At 47.2% G+C, this 20,226-nt stretch overlaps 1 protein-coding gene across 5 annotated transcripts in view; it reads left to right on the top strand.

Annotated features, from left to right (window-relative positions):
* SEMA6A (semaphorin 6A) overlaps positions 1-20,226 on the top strand; it is a 325,611-nt gene that overhangs the window by 114,769 nt on the left and 190,616 nt on the right. For all 5 annotated transcript variants that reach the window (XM_078675549.1, XM_078675550.1, XM_078675546.1 and 2 more), the window contains exons 2-7: positions 3,815-3,955; positions 6,926-7,043; positions 12,242-12,302; positions 14,618-14,680; positions 15,618-15,719; positions 19,287-19,377. In XM_078675549.1, the coding sequence (XP_078531675.1) occupies positions 3,853-3,955; positions 6,926-7,043; positions 12,242-12,302; positions 14,618-14,680; positions 15,618-15,719; positions 19,287-19,377 (538 nt within the window). In that variant the 5' untranslated portion in view covers positions 3,815-3,852. The remainder of the gene's footprint in view (positions 1-3,814; positions 3,956-6,925; positions 7,044-12,241; positions 12,303-14,617; positions 14,681-15,617; positions 15,720-19,286; positions 19,378-20,226) is intronic.

Below are 20,226 nucleotides of genomic sequence, written 5' to 3'. Positions count from 1 at the left end.
TGAAGTTGATGGAGAAGCCACCGTTTCATGGTAGTGTAAGTTTACACCAAAGGTAACAAACAGAAAGGAGGTGTTTTGTTTTTTGACAAGGGCGAAAACTAGGGAATGAAAGTAGAAAAGACTAGAGAAGAGTGTCACGAGTGGTCTCGAAACCTAACCAGACATCATCTAACAAAGACTTATTCTATGATTTCTACAGCTGGTAATGCACAATTCTCCAAGCTGCTGATAAGGAATGATAATCCTTCCTGAAGTTGATAGTTGGTCATGCTGCTGGATATTCATTTGCTGGTTCCTGTTTGGAATGCAGGGCATACATTTTTGCTTTTGATTGCTTGTTATGCAGTATACTCCTTTTCGGGTGGTGATCCGGTATAATCTTTCATGCTGCTGATTGTTGGTGATGCTGAATAATCCTTTGCTGGTTATTGTTGGGAGTCCAGAACACTCCTTTTTGCTTCTGATTGGTGGTAGCGTGTGTTGGTGGCGGCTGTTGGCGATTCTAGCTTCCATTAAAGCAAGTAGTAGATGTTTTTCTTGCCCAGTGAACGAACAGTGCATGCAGGTTTCTCGCACTGCATGTTTCCTGTGCTTTCTTACAGTTGCTGAATGTTGCCCAGCGCCAGGCTGTGACCTCGATCCCGCCCTTGCTCGCATGGCCGTGCAGGGAGGGCCGATGTGCTGGCCCCTCAGATGGATGGAGGGCTGCAGGTGGCGGTCCGCCAGGGTGTGACCGCGATCCCGCCCTTGCTCGCATGGCCGTGCAGGGGCGGCCGATGTGCTGGCCCCTCGGATGGAGAGGCTGCAGGTGGCGGTCCGCCAGGGTGTGACCTCGATCCCGCCCTTGCTCGCATGGCCGTGCAGGGGCGGCCAATGTGCTGGCCCCTCAGATGGATGGAGGGCTGCAGGTGGCGGTCCGCCAGGGTGTGACCTCGATCCCTCCCTTGCTCGCATGGCCGTGCAGGGGCGGCCGATGTGCTGGCCCCTCAGATGGATGGAGGGCTGCAGGTGGCGGTCCGCCAGGGTGTGACCGCGATCCCGCCCTTGCTCGCATGGCCGTGCAGGGGCGGCCGATGTGCTGGCCCCTCGGATGGAGAGGCTGCAGGTGGCGGTCCGCCAGGGTGTGACCTCGATCCCGCCCTTGCTCGCATGGCCATGCAGGGGCGGCCAATGTGCTGGCCCCTCAGATGGATGGAGGGCTGCAGGTGGCGGTCCGCCAGGGTGTGACCTCGATCCCTCCCTTGCTCGCATGGCCGTGCAGGGGCGGCCGATGTGCTGGCCCCTCAGATGGATGGAGGGCTGCAGGTGGCGGTCCGCCAGGGTGTGACCGCGATCCCGCCCTTGCTCGCATGGCCGTGCAGGGGCGGCCGATGTGCTGGCCCCTCAGATGGACGGAGGGCTGCAGGTGGCGGTCCGCCAGGGTGTGACCGCGATCCCGCCCTTGCTCGCATGGCCGTGCAGGGGCGGCCGATGTGCTGGCCCCTCGGATGGAGAGGCTGCAGGTGGCGGTCCGCCAGGGTGTGACCGCGATCCCGCCCTTGCTCGCATGGCCGTGCAGGGAGGGCCGATGTGCTGGCCCCTCGGATGGATGGAGGGGCTGCAGGTGGGGGTCCCCTCTCCCCGAGTGGACTCTCTGAGACAATCGGCGCAGTAGCGCGCGCCTTGCTGCACGTAAATCCCAAAAGGCTGTAAAACCTCCCCTGTACTAAATACCGTTTTTTGGCAGGCAGCATCAAAGCGAACAGGGTGAAGAACAAACCTTTCTTTTAAGCACAAATTCCCTCTGCATTGCAGATTAACGCGGCGGCAGGCCCTGTTCCTCCTGATATGGACGCAGAGCCGGCTGCCTGGCTCCCTTGTGCTCAGGGGACGAATCTCTTTTATGGCCGGGCTTTTGGGATGGCATGGGTGAACGATTGCTAAACTAGCGCAGTCTTGTGTCAACGTGTCTACGTGTCATTATTTTACGTCAGGATGTATTCCAGTGAGTTTATAGCGTCCCGAGATATATTTATTTTACCCACAATGCACAGAAGCATGTTCGCCTGCTCTTCGATGGTACCGGTGACTCGGTGCGAAATATTTTGTGATTGCCCACAGCTCAGCTCACCTACCCCTTTATCTGTTGTGTTTGTGTTCACCCCTTGGAAGTTAGACCTTGTCGAAAATCCCAGTTGCCTCCTTGAAAATGGCTTCTCTGGATCCTGTTGGGGCGTTCTTGTATTGGTAGTGAGGATTTCTTCTTCTTCGAAAAAGTACTAAAAAAACCTATAGACATCATTAAACACCAATACCCAGTCCAAGATGTAAATGGAATTTATTTCATAACAGTTCACTATATGTGCAAAAACCGATGTGCTCCTGACGGTATTTGGTAAACTGGAGTTTCCAAAATAAGGCGCAGGATATTGCCTCCACATATGTACATGTGCCATCCTCACTTGGTGATGGCAGGGTTTGTATAGTTTGACCCTTTAGAGCCAAGCTTGTCCCTACTGATTCAGACAGGACAGTCCTAAAGCTTGTTGTGTGATCTCTCTGGCAAAGTGGGTTCATGTGATCTTGTGGTGTTCACACAGCCAGTCCCATTTATAGTGTAAACCTTCATTTTTGCAACTGCCGAGGGGCCAAGTATCGAATGAGCAAAGATTCTGACCTACTGTCTTCAAATACAAATCCGTGCAGGTGCATATTGGTAATCATTAGGAAGGTTCCTCTACTGTGGAGGTCTTCAATTGTGTGTACATCACTAGTACACCTTTCAATATACAGCAAACAAACCTGTGTGTCCAGTATGGAACTTGTAGAAAAATGGCCAAGTATGCAGATTAGCAAGGGCTGGGCAGCTTATCTTGAGAGCCCCTTGAAGCCTCTATGCCCTTACTGAGGCTACGCTTAGCCAGTGGTTGTGATGTAATACAAAATGATAGTGGGGTCTCTGAAAATGTCATGACTTCCACTGAAATTTCCATTCTCAGTTGCCAGTGTTTAGCACTGTGCCAAGGCCAAGTTTTAGTAATACCAAGCAAGTGAACCAAGTGGCACCCGGCTCGTCACCAGAGTTCTCTTTTTGCAGGAGACCATGCGGACGAGATTGTAGGGCTTATGATAGTCTCCTGCTGCCAGTTTATTCAGGCATAAGCTTTGTTCAGTGGTCCAATGGAGGCAGCTCTCGTACAAACACGCCATGGTGGCAGGGATGCAGATTTAAGCAGTGATCTGTAAACTGTGGAACTGGAGTGTGTACTGATCTAAAGTCTGATCACAAGGACAGGGGGCAAGTGACAACTGCCCTGTGCACCTGTGTGCTCCTTTCTTTTTGTCTACTTTTCATTGGATGGAAGGATTGCTCAGTGAGTTAAACATTTGTGCTGATGCACACAGTGATCTGCTGGTCGCTTGTTTGAAATCTGCCAAGTTTGACTAACCCTTACATACTTCAGTGGTCTGAAAATTGAGTGCCATTAAATTTGGTAATAGTAGCATTTGATACTTACAGCCTTAGGCAGCTATATAAAGTAGTGTGTAACAAAACAAGGTATTATTAATGGACGCACTGAGTGAATGGATGAACGAACGTGGCATGACTGGGCTCACAAAACCTGCATGTGAGGTTGTGGATCCTCGGATGTGGTCACAGGCGGTGCTGAGCCTTACAAATTCCTACCAGGAATGAGGAAAAACATATGACACTGACGAGGGGAAGTCCGAGTGATTGATTGTCTCTGTGGTCACTTGAGGTGTGATGGATGTGCACAGAGATTACCGTCTCACTGACCAGCTGTGCCCCCGGGCACCTTTCTGTCTCCCGCAGGGTGAAGTGAAGAAGTGAAGTCTCCTCGCTGAACTACTATGAGGTCAGAAGCCCTGCTGCTGCTATACTTCACACTGCTGCACTCTGGCCGGGCTGCTTTCCCAGAAGATTCTGAGCCGATCAGTATTTCGCATGGCAACTGTGAGTACCAAAGGCCACGCGCATGCGCCCTCGGTCCTCGCAAGAAGGCCTCGATGGATGGCGCAGCGAGAAAGCCACAGCGTAGCGGTTGTTCAGAAATGGACTGCTTTATGCAGCTCGAGGCTACTCGGGTCAGCCGGTCTGAGCCCCCAGAATGTAAAAAACAAAATGGCCCCGAGCGTCTTGTTCAGAACAGCTTCACTCGCTGCTTAATTATTGGTTTAGCTGGTGGTTTTGTCACATAAGGGCCAATGGGCCTACATTGGTCAACGTTCTTAACTTAATAATAAAAAAAACCATAGGTAATCGTTCTCATTAATCCAGGCGATCTTTAAGGTGACAGAACTGCTGGGAGTAATTTGAAGAAGTGGACCCGGTGTGTTGTATGAGGTCAGGTCACCGTAGGTATACCGTTACCACCCGTCATAAGTTGGTATGTGAGTACATTTGGCAACATTTCTGTTAACCAAGTTTTGCAAATCTTTAGAATGAATTATGTGTTATTCGATAGCCCTTGGCTCGAGCCTTGTTTCTCAGCTGCCCTGGAGTCGTCTAATAAACTTACTGCACTCCTTCCACTCACATGCAGTTTACTTAAAAAAAAAAAGTTTTGTGCAAATCCATGTCCGTATTCTAAGTTACGAGCCTCTGAAGTGCTACCTACGTGAGAAAGAGGGTCTGCAATAATTTAGAAATACAAAGGAACCTTTTCTAAAGGTTCACAATGTATGCAAATGTATGCACACTGTTTTGCATGCATGCTTTTTTTGTAATTCTTTCCTCGTTTGTGCTGGCTCTTGTTGTGTTGACGGGGGAGTTCTGCTTCACCAAAATATTGTCGCTTTGCGCCTCACTTACTTCTCCTCCTCACTTACTCCTCCTCCTCACTGTCCACCTCTCTTTCAGGACCCGCTCGGGTCAGTACTGTTCAGATCCTGCTGGTTCAGGTCCAGTGGGTCTTTTTTAAGAGAAGGGACTCCGCTATATTACTAATGTAGTTTAAAATGTCCCCCAGAAAAAAACAGACAATAAATGCAGGCCCTCTGTTCTTTTTTGTAACTTCGCCTGAAAACAGGTAAAGAGGTGCGTGCTGTTTAGCACAACTCTAATGTTTAAGTCCCCGGTCAATAGTGCGTAAATTTGTTATTCAATGTAAAAATATGTGTTTACATTATCACAGCTTTCGTGGACATGCCCACTGGGATCTAAATGTCCAGTTTTATTAACTTGTTACCCAGTTGTAAACGCTTTCAATGCTGACATATTAAGGGTATAGAAAAACGGTGTTAAAGTAGTCAGTCCAGGATCACACATTTAGATGGAAAAGTCGAGATCAGAGCCAGTTTCTCCTGCTTCCTTGATTTATGGTTGAGCCACCAGATGACGTCACTTCTCTGTAGAGATCCCCATCACAGTTGACAACAGTTGGATCTAGCACAGAGCGACTGAGGAGTGAAGGGGGTATGAATGGGCCTTAGACAGAGCTACCCTAAGTAGAGTTTGATGAACAAAGTCCCGCTCCTGAGCCCGAGTGCACAAGGTTTACAATGCAGCAGTACCTACTGCACTTGCAAAATAGGACAGAGCAGGGCTAGGGGCTGCCCCTGGGTTACTACGCTGCTCTCCTTATTTGCTGCTCTGACCGCAGACATTACTGCGTTACACACAAGGTAGCAAGCGTGTTCCCATTTGGCCATTGGGTCCCACACTGTACACCCCTCCGCATTAGGCCAACATGTGCAGATCCTGTAACCCTGTATCCATTTCAAAGCATCTGCATCCGCTTAAAGAGGCGGGTATCTACCACTTAGGTTTCAGACTAGGGGTCGGCTGTCTAGGCCGCAAAACCCTAATGCAAGTCCAGCCTGGCCCCTCCCTCCCTCATACCCCGGGTATGAGAGAGCAGAGAGGGGGTGCTAAAAACTAATAACAAAACCGGAGCTCCACGGTATGAATACGGGTCAGAAATGTGAACTTTCTGCCGATAAATCTTGAATGACTGATGGGCGGCTTGTATGACGGCTTTGTTCTGAAAGATAAGCTTTCTCAGACAGCCTCCAGCACTGGGGAGTCTGCAGGAGATGAAAGGCTCACTGTGACAGAACAGAGCCCACATGGAGGACCCCAGGCCCTCAGCTGCAGTGCGCCATTCCTGAAAGACCCACGTTTCCACTTCCAGGACATTGGCATCTCATTCAGTGACTTGCTCTGCCACTTACCCCAACCACGGGGGCGGAGGGTGGGTGGGGAGGGGGCATGGGTGCCAGGAGGAGGTGCATTCTTTGAGATGTAGTGTACAATTGCTTCAGTTGAACCAGCTTGACTAAGGAAGGTTACCAGATGAATTATGTCAACAAGAAAGCATTCCTGATTTTTAATTAACACACGTGTGCATTATGGGAGATGCGGTCTTGGTTCTCCTCAGTGGTTCCAATTGAACAAGACCAGTGAAAACAATGATTTATGCAAGAAAATGCCATGGCTGAAACATTGTGTGCTTTTTGACAAGGAGTCATCTGGTAACCTTGGGACTAACACTCCTAATAATAATAAATTGTAGAAAGGAAGTCCTGTATTTGGCGTGTAGAGTCCTGCTGACATCCTGGCAGTCCTGTCTGTAGTAAAAACACAATCTATTACTGAGGAGGTTCAAGCAGCCACTGAATCCCATTGGTGGATGGGGAATGTCTTCTACTATCACATAGCTTCCAACTAGCCCCAGATCACGAGGGCCCCCTTCAGCTGCCCTTGACTTTTTAGGCGACTACACGTGCATGATGGGACTTGTAGTTCTCCAGTCAACTTCGAAGTGTTGGAAAAATAATTTGTGGCATCACTGGCTGTGTGAGTTCTGGTATCATGGGGACAGGCAGCCATAGCTGTGCTCTCTTATTGTTTACAGATCTTGTTTTACATTATCCCAAGGCCGCCTGCTCAATGTATTTTTGTTTCCTTTCTCCTTCCTCGTAGATACAAAACAGTATCCGGTGTTTGTGGGTCACAAGCCAGGACGCAACGCCACTCAAAGGCACAAACTGGACATTCAGCTCATCCTGATAATGAACAGAACACTCTACATTGCTGCTAGGTCTGTACCCTTCCCCTACCCGCCACCCACGTTTGCTCATGCCTCATTGAGTTGTTGTTCGGAATCCCCTGCCATGGACCACTGTACCCTAATGAGCATCCGCGTTACTGCACTGCGCAAGAAGATTGCATTAAATATTCATGTCCTTGGTCTCAGGCACTCATCTTCTGGAGCGTAATTAATACTGGGCACTCGCCTTTTATCGACATAAAGTGCAGGTTCAGAGTTGATTAGATCTGAACTGGCCGTGGCTACTACAAATCCATAAAGAGGTAACTTGTAACATTGGTGCTGAAAGGAGGGACTGTCTTGCTTGTAAAAGAGAACAACCAGGCCCTGATAAAGACAGAAAAATTGGCCTCAATGTTAAATAAAGGGATTAACTCTCTGGGGCAATGTGGCAATGAGTCTAAAAGTACACTTGAAATCTGCTGCCTCGTTAATAATTTACCACAATTTAGTGCTTTATGGCCAGAAATTCCCTCAAGGCCTAGATGGCATGGGCGCCATATGTCATTTGGGCATGCCATTCTCAGCTCACTGTTCTTGACAATGCCCGTCTGTTATTAACGCAGATGGGAGTTGTCCCTTGTACTTCGCTTGTTCGATTGGGGATGATGCAGTGGTTCCCGCCACTTCTTGTTTCACTTCCCATAATCAGTCTCTCTAGTAGTGCATGGGTCTATGGCTCTTCTTTGAGCGGGAGTGGAACTAGCCGAATGCCCCCGTGTTTTTATTGCACAGTATAAGACACTTTGGGCTTGGTGGCCCAATGGGGGCCGCGAACAGCCACTGGCATTGTTTCCGTTCCCTCTCTTGGCACCGTCTTGCCATGGCAACTGGAGGCAGTGCCGCTGACTGGAGGTGGGAGAGCGGAAGTAGGCCTCTTGTGAGGGACATGTGTGCTCGCTGGGAGCGGGCAGGGCACCAGAGCAGATGGGCACAGAGGGAGGGAGCAGCAAACAAACAGTCACTTATTGTCTGTGTAGCAGAAGACACTTTTTAAACATTGTTTAGACTCCGCACACAACTTTCTTTCTCAGACTGCACACAGTGCCAGCAGTCAGAAGTGTCAATATGATCCTCACAGTCGGGTGCATTCTTCGCTTTACACATACCAAACGCAGAAGCAATTGCTTAATTAAATGTATTGAAAACTTTATTTTACCCACTGAACATAAATAACTGTATAACTGAAATATTGTGAGATGACAGAAGTAATTAGACACATTAATGGCAAATGCAAAGCATATGCCCCGTCAGCTGTGCACACTGCCTGTTGAAGATAAACCAGCCGAGAAGTGTTGATATAGCAGTGTGCGTTTGGCACTATTGCCAACAAAAGCTTAGAATGGCTCATCGGATCACCTGTAACAGCAACATAATGAGAAACAGTGAGCCCGGGTGCAGCAGGCTTTGGGTGACTGCAAGAGCCCGCGTCCCACTGGCTAGGAAGGCAGGAGTGAGCGCGAAGGCACCGACCTGCACATCTGAAGTTATGGAGACAATGATCTGATGTGACCTGATGCTGAACTTCAGCAAAACTGAGGATTCTGAGGGTCTTCCTGGGCTGTGAAGCAAGAGAAGAAGAAAGGACTCGCCACAGGGAATCATACTCTCACTGCAAGCCACTCTGTACAAAAGTGAGCGAGCTCTACCCGCTGAGGAGGTAGTCTTCAAGACACAAAGCACTCTCTGCAATGACAGCGGGCTCGATCCACAAACCTTTTTCGTTGAGTAGTTGTATCTTACTCCTGAATTTACTGATGTACAATGTTTTTTTGTGATGAGGTGCCGTATACTCCATGCTCAAGTGTGACTCGCTCCAATTTCCAGCTGTAAGACATACTTTCTCACTGGTTTATTTTACAAAGCTTTTCCCCCATAATTCAAATTTAACACAAGTCTTTCTGCATCAGCAAATGGCTTTGGGGCTACTCGCTTGTACAGTAGAGTCCGTATCTGCAGAAAGGTCTCAATCTGTAAGAGATCCAGCCGCCTCAAGGGCACATCATAGGCTTGAAAGAACACAGGGGCTGAAGCAGCCATGTCTGTCTAGAGAGAGAGGGCAGCTGTGCAATCAAGTGATGAGTAAACTCCCTTAAAATACTGATTTCCTATGTGACCCGCTGCTTCTTAATGTTTTTATTCAAGCACCCTAATACTCAAATCGTTTTTGTGCGCTTTCTGATAATCAGCATGCCTCCAGCTCCTTATAGTAGTGCTCGTCCTTATTTTAAACATTCCTGATTCTGGTAGATAAGAGACCCAAGGCACTGGAAGAAATGACTCTTGGCGCAGCATTTCACTGGGCAGGGCACCATGCCAGGCTGTAGGAGAACAAAAGGTGCATAGGCAGGAGGCGCATTGTTGCCAGTCCTGCAAGGGGCAAACTGGGTGCATTCGGAGCATGGTACACCCTGCCCTTCTAGGCTGCAGGGGATCAGGGTAGCTTCTGAAACCAGGACAATGGAGGTACCAATGGATGAGGTGGACTGGCCTCAAGGGTCCTGTGACCTCAGTGACATAATCACTGTTGATCTTGCTGCTTTGCAGTCCTGTCCGCAAGACTGGAGGTGAGCTTCAGTATGGATTGTGGTGGACAGGTCTTCAAGGTTAACTCACTCTTGCCACAGCTAGGGTCCACCTGTGGGTGATAAGACATCAGAGCTTCTAAAGTCTAACTGGACCTTCCAAGGTCTAGCATGGTAATGTGCTCCATCACGAGAGTGGTCTGGTGAACTGGTCATGAAGGCTGAACCTGGTTCCCCTGTTCAAAATTCGGCAGCTCTGGCCATAATGCCACATCCTCTCTCCCACTGAACACCATACTGCCCCACTGAGAGAAACTCACACTTCCTTCAGCTACAACCCATTTCTGCCCGCTATAAACACCTGGATGTGACTCAATTCAAATTATACACTAGACCAGAGTAATATCCTTCCTGGGAAAAAAAATAACAACATCCTGGAAAAAGCAACATTCATAGGGAATGCAAGATTGAGTAAAGCATGTGAAATGTAAGAAGGAACAACAAGGTTACCTTAAGGCTTTTACACTCATTATTCAGAAATCAGTAAGTGTTTTTGCCTGAAAAGTTAAGGACATGACTACAGGGACCAGAAGGAACTCGTTTCAATGTCCATTTCCTTGTATCTTCACAAAACACAGAGCCAGTTCGGCCACTGGTCCGTGGGCAGTTTAGGCTGAAAGAAAACGACGTACGTTGTAACCATTGTGAAAATGGTGAACATGTTCCAATGCGCCCATTGTTCAAACTTAAGTCAGATCCGGAGAAACCGTGTATCTGGCTCGAGTGACCTCAGCACAAGGCTTGATGTTTTCTTAGCTCCAAGGCTTCCTGTGCTTCGGAAAGAGCCAGTGTTATTTTAAGAAAACATTTTTCCTCTGCGTTTATTTTTGTATTAATAGTTTCCTTAAGTGAAGACCAGACGCCACTGTGTGTTCCAAGCCATTGCCTTGCTTTTATTTGTGTCTCTTCCTCCAATACAATGACTGCTCTTCTACACTTCTACATAAGGGAGGCACATCTATAAATAGCTACAAACTAGGAGGTGCCCTTCTGTTTACCCTCTGTGCGACTGCGGGGCAGTACAGAGAAGTGTGGCTCAATGGTTAGAGCGGCAGACCCTGATGCAGAGGTCTAGCCCGGGACCAGGGTTCAATTCCCCGCCTCGCGGGTCTTGGGCTCAAAAATTCCACGGACCTGATAATTCTCGCCTCGGTGCCTATTCCAATCATGGAGTCCCACTCTGTGACTCTGGGCAATAGCTTGCTTAATCTCCACAACGGCCCCCACAACGCTAAGGATGCCTGGCCTCCACCTTGGGGGTGCCCAGGAGTGGACACCTCACAGGGAAAGCCAGGATGGGTTCCACAGCGGTATTCGTACAAGCGCCTTGAGACCCTTGCGGGTGAGTAGTGCGCTATACAAGTATCAATTTACATTTACATTTACACTGGCCCCAGGGCACGAGGACGTCGGGACTTGTAGTTTCAGAGATCCAGTTGTGTGTGGGCCCAGTGTTAACTGCTGTGACCCGGGCCCAGACCTCCGGACTGTGACGAGAGATCCCAGCCCGAGGTAATGGCAGCATGCGAGCACAGATGTACCATTTGCTAGAGAGGAACCAGTTGCCAGCGGATGAAAGAAGCAAAACCTTCTGGAAGCAATTTCGCAGGTGTCCACGGCCCCCTCTCCAGGCTGTCACTCAATTCAGCGCGGCTAAAGGCGACGTCGTAGTCGAGAACAATATTAACCCCTCGTTAACCCCGCACCTCTCTGAGTGATGCATTCCAAACCTTTGGGAGGCATAAAATAGTCTCGAGAAGCAGAATTCCCTACGAGTCTCGAAGGCTGGCTGGCGGAATGTGCCCTAAATGTCTGAGCTGCAATGTGCATGCACATCAGAGGAATTTACATTGCAAAGCACAAGGCACTATTTTACGGCTCAGAGTACATCAAATAAACACAAATTAATTTATTCATCCCCTTGATGCACTACTCTTTTTTTTTGGGGGGGGGGGGGGTTCTTTTCACCGCAGTTTTTTAAACGAAAAAAGCAATGTGTAAAGTTTAGTCAGAACTCAAAATGCTAACCCAGACCAATCGGCAATGCCAATACTTGTGTTTTTCTGTGACTGAAGGTTTCTTCTCATCAACTTAGGTTTGAATTACTCCTGACATTATGGATGACAAACTTTATCAAAGCTAGAAGCTTTGCGATGCAGGCCCAAAGCAGTGTCTGTTCACTTCAGATGAATTAGAAGCATATTTTATGGGTCAGTCAATCGAAAAATGAATTGTAAATTGCCCCTGCTCCATTTTAACTGCTTACTGGTAAGAAAATGAAGCTAGCAGACGTTTCTTGGATTTTTCACAAGAACATGATATCACTAAACCCGCAGGCCCAGCTGTTTGTTCTCTGTGTATTCTGTGAGATGTGAAAATGATGCAGAATCAATTCGTTTCATTTTTCTACGCCTGGTGCAGAATGTTATAGAATACGCCCCTGGGGTTCAGTCCTCCCTATCGCTCTCACAGCTCTCCCGGGCTCCTCTTTCCTTGGGCGCATGTTTATCAGTCTTACGTTTCTCCATATTTGTCCTGATAGAATTAACTTTTTGCTGCTACCTCTTTTAATGGTGTGTGTTTTTTTCTCTGTTTCCTTCTCAGGGACCATATTTATACCGTTGATATGGATGCGTCATTCACAGAGGAAATGTATTTTAGCAAAGTAAGCAGAACATAGACTGGTGTGTGCATGGGGTCATGGGGCAGGGGTCATGTGTCTGGGTTCACAGGCGTGACACCGTGCAGTGCTTAGCTAAGAAGGACGCCTGGGTTCCAATAGCCTCAATCACAGTTAAGAACGGTGTGGCCTCCGCACTGCTTATCATCACTGAAACTTGTTTTCCATCCTGAGGTTTTGTTTGCGGCCTAATGCATTGTGGGTGCTGTAGTCTTGGCTCACTTCTGTTGCTGTCCTCAGACTAAAACATCTAATAGCCATGATTTGTGAGTGGAAAGCCCAGGAGTGGAAACAAGGTGACCCTAATAACACAGAGTGAGAAGCCAACCTTGGGAAAATGGCGTTCACAGATGACCCAGGCTCCACGGACTACTGACCGTGACATTTGTTTTCCTTAAGATAGTAATCTGATTCTTTAGTCCAGTTATTTAGACTGTTTGAACCAAGGCTATCAACCCTATACTGCATGTGTTTCTTAAATCAAAGACTTCTAGATACAAAGCCTTACATTGATATGCATTTGTCTATAGGTCAGCCTATTCAGGAGTGCCTTAGCTTGGAGTGCCGCTTCACCTGCCTCCCAAGGAGAAGCTCCAACCATTCTGGGCTTTCCACTCATTCTATGGAGCTGTATTACAGGAGGTGCTGTGGGACATATGTGCCTCCTTTCTGTGCCCAGGGGCACTTTAGTGTTACCGAAGGGACTGCAGACAGTTGTGTGGCTCCTTTGTGCTATAGTGCATGCCAGGACTACACTTGTGTTGGCACGATCTCAAGGGGGTGTTCTCTCATTTGCATGGGGGCGTGGTATATCCATAATATGGGCACTAGTGTATGTTTGAACTGTGTCCAGGGTGGGTGGTCCTATCATTCCAACCTCTTGCTCCTAATACAGATGCGTTCAGGCACTAGCCCACGCTCCACCAGGGCTGAAGCCGTGGCAGATGGACCCATGGCAGATGTTCAGGTTAACCAGTGATATGCAAATGAGTCCCATTTAGATTCAATATATGTCTCTTTTATTTATTTATTTTATTTTTATTTTTAACTTGGAAGAACTTTGTTGAAACTTTTTATTCCAAGATTGGCATCTTAATGCTTATGCGTAATATTCATCATGCGCCACCAAATCATTTGTATCCTGCAGTGTTAAGTGCCTGCGAGGCTGTGCTAGGTAAATACGTGCCGCAAACCTCCAAATATGCTTGAAGCACAGTCTGTTGCAGCTCTGCTGTGAGCACGATTCCAGCTCTGCCCAAAATGTGCAATTACTCAAGGCTGTCGCGCAGCCCATTTGGCCCGCTCCTAAATTAGCTTGTCGATTTTGCAATAAGAGGTTATTAGTTTGAAGTTATTTCAGACGTCTCCGTGTTCTGAAATGTTCTTTGCTGAAGTAAAGAAAAGCCAGGGTGGGAGACAAAATAAACAAACCGCTTTGACATCTGTTTAAAGGGAAATGTCACTTTTCACGCTGCAGGCAAAGCTTTTAAAGTGGATGAATACAGAATTTTTTTTCTGCAGGCGCGTGAGGACAGGCAGCCCCATCCAGTCTGCACATGCTCTTGCCTCTTCTTGGCACACACACTGCACGCTGCCTTCAGCCAAACCCTTGCTTAGGCGGCTCTGCCAGTGCATGATTTGAAATAAAATAAGTACAGGTGCCCAAAGGTTTTCTTAGGAGTCCACTGTCCGGCACTGAAATGCCGGAGTTGCTGAATATCAAGCCTGCCTAGTCTTAAATTTCACTCACGCCTCTTTCTTTCATCGCCCTGCACTTCCTATCTCTTTGTCCAACTCCTTTAGGTTCTTTTTCATGCCTGCTTTTTCCTTTTCCAACACTTTCCCTATGTTTCTCTTACTCCTTTCTCCCTTTTTCTGCCGTTCTCGCTCTTGCTTTGTGTCAAAGTCTGATGGTGAAAAATTAAGTCAAGCTCTTAAAAGTTAGGGACGGTGCCCACCAGCTGCACACACTGGTTCACATTAAGCGCTGATTTTCTCACTCGGTGCCAAAACCAAGACTAGTCCTGATGGCCAAACCATGAATTCCCAGGGGTTTATCACATATTCTTAATAGTCTGTGAATAAAATGCGCAATCCCAAAATTGAATATGGAACTAAGAAAGTGTGTCTCCACTGATGCATGGAACCTATTGAGAGCCTAGTATACTATGGTCCTAGCACTTAGAACAGGCTAGTCAATGCTCACGGGGACTGGGTGCACGGACTGCTGATTAATACACGGCCAGGACATCATACATGCGCCACCACTGATACTCCATTTGATTTGTTTCTCCATTCAGAAATTGACGTGGAAGTCGAGACAACCTGACGTCGACACGTGCAGAATGAAGGGGAAGCATAAGGTAGGCCTTTTTCGTCTCCTCCGCAGCTGCCGCTTCAGGTTAGTGTCTAGAGGGTTATTCCGGGCGGCTGTCTATGTAGCGGATTCACTTTCTTACCCGCTCCATACCACCATCTGCACCACTCGATTGGAGCTTTCATTTGGGGCAAATCTGATGTATTTCATGGGCAGAAATAAGCAGCTGCTGCCAGGAGCTCTGTTCAGAGCAGTTATGCCCTTTATGTGCATAGTAAGGCCCAGTACAGCTTCAGAGGGCACTATTTCACTCCCTAACAGGGTCTATTTGCCAGCAAATTGCTTGTTAAAGTTCCTTGATGAATTCATAACTTTGCGAGCTTTGGAAGGGGAGAGCGAGAGACAGAGAGTCTACGTGCTGTGTGTGTGGGTATGTCGTTAGGGATGTGAGTGTGAGTATGGGCATGTGTGTAAGTGTGTGCATTTTGTGGATGTGAGCTTGTGTTGTTGCTCATGAATTAGAGCATGAGTTACAAACCATTTTTAGTTTTTATACTGTCTGCAGAACCCAGCTTTTCTTTCAGTACAACAAATATGTGTTGTGAACCTCCATTTCCTGGGCTTCAAGATGCTGTGGTTCTCTGGGCCTGTGTTTCTGCTACTTAATTGCTCCATGGTCCTCATATCAAATCAAAGGGGCATAATGTGCCATGTTTTTAAACAAAGAAAGTGCTTCTCTTAAAATAGGTCTTCCCTCAGTCTATTTGCCTTCCTTCCTATCAATCATTTATGAAATGACTCAAATATAAACATGTTACCTTTCTCAGCGGGAGGGTAAACGAGCTGAAGTAGCACTCAGGCTCTTAGTGGAGAGAGAGAGCGGTTCAGCGTCTCCCTCGGGCGATCAGAGCGCGCCAGGTTGACATTGTGTGTTGTGCTTTGCTTGTTTCAATATTTGTCTTTTCTCCTTGTTTACCCTGCAGGACGAGTGTCATAATTTCATCAAGGTTCTCCTTAAGCGAAACGACGATACGCTGTTTGTCTGCGGAACGAACGCTTTCAATCCCTCCTGTCGAAACTACAAGGTATGTTGTAATCGCCCTGATGCTCCACCTGTGCATCTGGTCAAATAAAACCCCTTAATACATCCGTACAGTGTTTTCACAATCAGTGTTTCTGTCCTGTGCTTATTGGAATTTAACATCAGGTTCTGGTTTTTCGACTTGAGACACGTTATCAAGAGAATTAATTTATTTTTTATTTATTCGTTGTATTTTTTTGAGTTTTATAAAGCGCGAACAAGACCCAAGTGGGTGACAGAGTGCTTTACAGGAATAATTAAAGGTAGTTAGGTTACATAAGGTAGGCGGGGTACATGTACGTAATAACGAAAAGTAGTTAGAATACACATGGTGATCAGGTTATTACATGAACAATGGTGTATCACAAGAAGACAGTAGATCTAAATCAATTATAAACAAAAATTACTGATGTAAGCAGAATCCGATTAGGAGTCCGGTCAGTGTGTAGAGGTTTGGAAAGCAGGAGAGGCAGCGCTGATCTCATTGTTGTGGGCGACGGCGAGATAGAATGGAAACATCAGACAAGCCGATAATATTACCTGTGAGGGGGAGGTGTATCCTCAGTGTGAGAGGAATCGCTTGGATATTAGAAGTTTTACTTCCTTCCTGAAGGTGGCTGTGGCTGGTTGTGTCTGGTCATTGGAGGGAGAGACTTCCAGATTTTAAGGGCCATTCCAGAGTAGGATCGATTGTAGGTTTTCTTTTTGTTACATTTTTGTGTCTTAAGTGGTAGGGAGCGTGTGCAGCGAGAAGATCTGGTTCCTGCAGATAGGGCCAGTTTCTAGGTCAGGTAGGAGGCGGTGTAATGGTGCGATGCTTTGTGGGTCATATAGGCACTTTTGAGGTGGATCCAAGCCTCATAGGATTGCCATATCAGAGAGTGGATTGTGTGATCCCTTCTATTGTAAGAGTCCGTGATGAGCCTTGTTGCAGGAATGAAGGTAGCGTTGAAGGGAACAATTTGAATTTCAGAAGGGCGACAACGGTAGCACTGTCATAGTCTAATTTCGATATCACAAGAGCTTCAATTCCTGTTTTGAGATCAGTTGTTGGAAGGGAAGGTTTTCATTTTCTTGGTGCTTGTAGTTGATGGTGATCTCCTCTGGGGGACGTACTAATATGTTTTTGCATGGAGAGGGGAGTGCCCAAGGTTAATCCGAGGGATTGTGCTGAGTCAGTGATGTGTGAGTACAGTTCAGGGAAGTAAGATGTGGGAGACAAACTTTGATACAAGGAGCAATACTTGAGGGTGAGATGACAAAGGACCTAGTTAGTATCAGTTGTTACAAAATGAGAACTAGATTTTGGCAGGGGCAGTGTTCACTCCAAGGTTGTGCAAGGCATAGATTGCCATTAACGGTTGCACCATTATTTAGTTACTCATAAAAAAATAAATGGGAAAATGAATTAATTTCTCAGATCGAAAACTATACATATGTGATAATCCTATAATGTAATCTGTTAAATTGATTCCATATATTAGGACTGTGCGCTCTGTAAATGTTACTGAAGTGCATCTTCACCTCTGGACAAAAACCAACTTTTCTCAAAACTAGTATATTTTCTGATTATTCTGTTCACTGGTCGCAGCCAGGGCTTGACAGTGCAGCCAGGCTTCAGTCTGTCAGTGTCGCCTTCCCTTCGTTTGAATCACTGACGGGTTCTGTCTTCTTTGGGAATGGGTACAGTAGATTCGTGCTGATAAAATGATTGTTAAACGTGCAAAATAAAACTCTTGACAACAGATCGGGAAAGCAACTTACGCAATCATGACCAACCCTTGCTGTTGCTCCTTGCGTCTCCTTGGTTTTAACAACTGTAGGGTTTGTGTCTAGGAGACACACCTGGTTGGGACCTGGCTACCTTTGTGTGTAAGATATGCTTGTGCTTTCTGTGTTCAGAGGCTGCCTGGCCTCATGTCTTGAGAAGTGCGCCTGGTTGTAACTGTGGCACACACGACTGAGTTATGCTATTGCTTTTCGAATTTCCTTGCATTTCGCATTAGCGTGGTCTTTTGTGTATAGAGAGAGTCATTTGGTAGCTACATAGGTACCATTGTCTGAGCCGTCTTATTGATTCCTGAATCAGATACAGCTGCTAACAGGTCTTGTGCCCAGAGAAGCACACCTGGCAGTTGTGTCTTACCCCTGTTATTAACCCCGGGATCTACTTGGCTTTTGCAGCTGTCTGATTTTATGTTTGGGTAAGTACATCTGGTTGTGAGGTGGGCAGTGGTGTCTGAGCCCTGCTATTTCTTTAGGAATGTCCTTTTCTTAGAAGGTGCCATACCTGGCGTTTAGAGACGCACACCTGTTTGTGTGTAACACACCTCCCTGTCTCTCATGAAGCCCTTGAAAGAGGCTTTTGTCTGAAGGATTGACTAGTTTCCATTTCCCATCGTGGAAGTGTTATTGTGTCTGCCCCCTTACCTCCAGGATGAGCCGCCCATCTCTCACCAGCACACAGCTGAGTTTCCTGTTCCAAGCCAAACATTGACTGTTCCTGCACAGCTTGTCATTGCTTGCTGCTGGCCACGATTAATCCTCCGCAGAGAGCCCAGGGAGCCCTCCCGCTGAGAGTTGGGAGGATGGAGTTTCTTTTTGGCATGCATGATGTGCAGAATGTCTCTAGCTCTGCTTGACCGTTCAGCATCTGTGATGCATGCCCTATGTTCAGCATCTGTGATGTATGGCCTCTGTTGAGTCCATCACCTGTTCCTCGTCTTTGTATAGTGCGCCTGTGAATATTGCAGATGCCCTGCAGAGGATTGGCGGGGGCGCCTGCCCTTGTTTTGCTTGCCTTGTATTTCTCTTTTTGTTTCTGCCCCTTTGGCCCAGACGGAAATGTGTGTCCAAAGCTCCTAGTTCACTTCCCAACACAGCTGCTTTGAGTGTGGTGAGAGCTTGTAACCAATCTCAGCCCGAAAACCGTGACAGAGAGAGAGAGGGGGGGAGATGTGACGGGAAGTAAATGATGACGAATCACCTGTTGAGTGACTGGCATCGTGTTAGGCGGGTGCTAAACAGCAGTAGCCTGAAGGGCAAGATGGATTACCGCTTGTGCTTTGAGACCATGCCTTTAATTTATGCGGCACGCATTAGCTTTCCGGAGTCTAATGTGTAAAGTGTGTTGTGCAGTCTTGGATTAGCTGAATGTAGTTTCAGAATGTAGTTTGGCACGTAGCGTGCTATCATCCGCAGTATACCTGCCTCACTGAAAGAGTGCTCTATCACAGAGCTTGCTGTCCTGGTTTGAGAATTGATGGATCAGAATAAAGATGACTCCTGCTGTTCGGTTTGGCCTGCATCACTCTTTGTTGAGAACAACTCTTGACGGTCTGCCAGAACCACAGACCACATCACCAGTCTCTGCTCATGTCGAGGCTCGATTTCTGATGAAATATCAAGTCCTCACTGAATGACTGTCCTGCCCTGATATCTGACAGCCTCGTATTCGTGGCTGGTTTAGCGTCAGCGGTTTGTGTGGTCAACTTGCAAACGGAATGATGTTAACGAAGGGCTTGTTAGAGTGTCTCGGCAGATCTTGACGCTGCTTCATGGTCTCTTTCAGATGGACACCTTGGAGTTCCTGGATGAAGAGATCAGCGGCATGGCGCGGTGCCCCTACGATGCAAAGCACGCCAATGTTGCACTGTTTGCAGGTAAGTCAAAGCGACAAGAATCATTTACCTCTTTCCTCCACCTGGCCTTTGCTTTCTGTCATTCCCCAACATAAATGTAATAAGAGAGCAGCACTCACCAGAAAAGTCATACAATGAAAGAACGACTGTAGCGGGGTTGTGTGAATTGAACCACCTCCTGGTCTTTCCTGACAGGGTGAATTGGTGTGAGGAGGATTAAGATAAGAGTTTTGAGGCTTATTCTGAATGTAAGATAGTCTGTAATGTACTAGGTTTCTGGCATATAATGCCCATTAGAAATGTGCCCCCTGTCAGATGTGCTAGGTAAGTGCAGTTTAGTGTGCCAGGTGGCACAAGAGAGATGTGCGAAGTATAATGTGCTTGGTGTCGGATTGAGATGTTCTAGTGTAATGTTCCAGACATAAGAAATGAGAGGTGTTAGTGAAAGTGCCCAGTTTTGTTTGCCCTGTGTCTGATTTGTGAGGTGGCAAGTGTAATGTCCCAGGTGCAGTAGGCGGTATGTGGCAGGTATGATGTTTGAGATGCCAGATGTGAGTTATCATATGTGATAAATGCGAGGTGGGTGTGCCAGGTTTAATTTCTTTCATCTGCCTGATGTGATAAATGGCTGCTGCTAGATGCTGGCCGCTAGATCAGACATGCCAAATATCATATGTGATAGGTGCCAGCCCTGAGGTGTAAGGGTCGCTTTCTAATCTCCAAACTTGCCAGTCCACACAAGGCAACATTTGTTTGCATACCACAGAATAAGTACCTTCCACCAAAAAATGTTCTGTAATTGAGGACACTACTTTGGAACCGTAAACTTATTATGACACAATACGTGGCCACAGATGTAATGCTGGAGAG

Source organism: Lissotriton helveticus, chromosome 2_1, assembly GCF_964261635.1.
Source record: "Lissotriton helveticus chromosome 2_1, aLisHel1.1, whole genome shotgun sequence".
NCBI lineage: Eukaryota > Metazoa > Chordata > Amphibia > Caudata > Salamandridae > Lissotriton > Lissotriton helveticus.
This window is presented reverse-complemented; position numbering and strand designations above follow the sequence as displayed.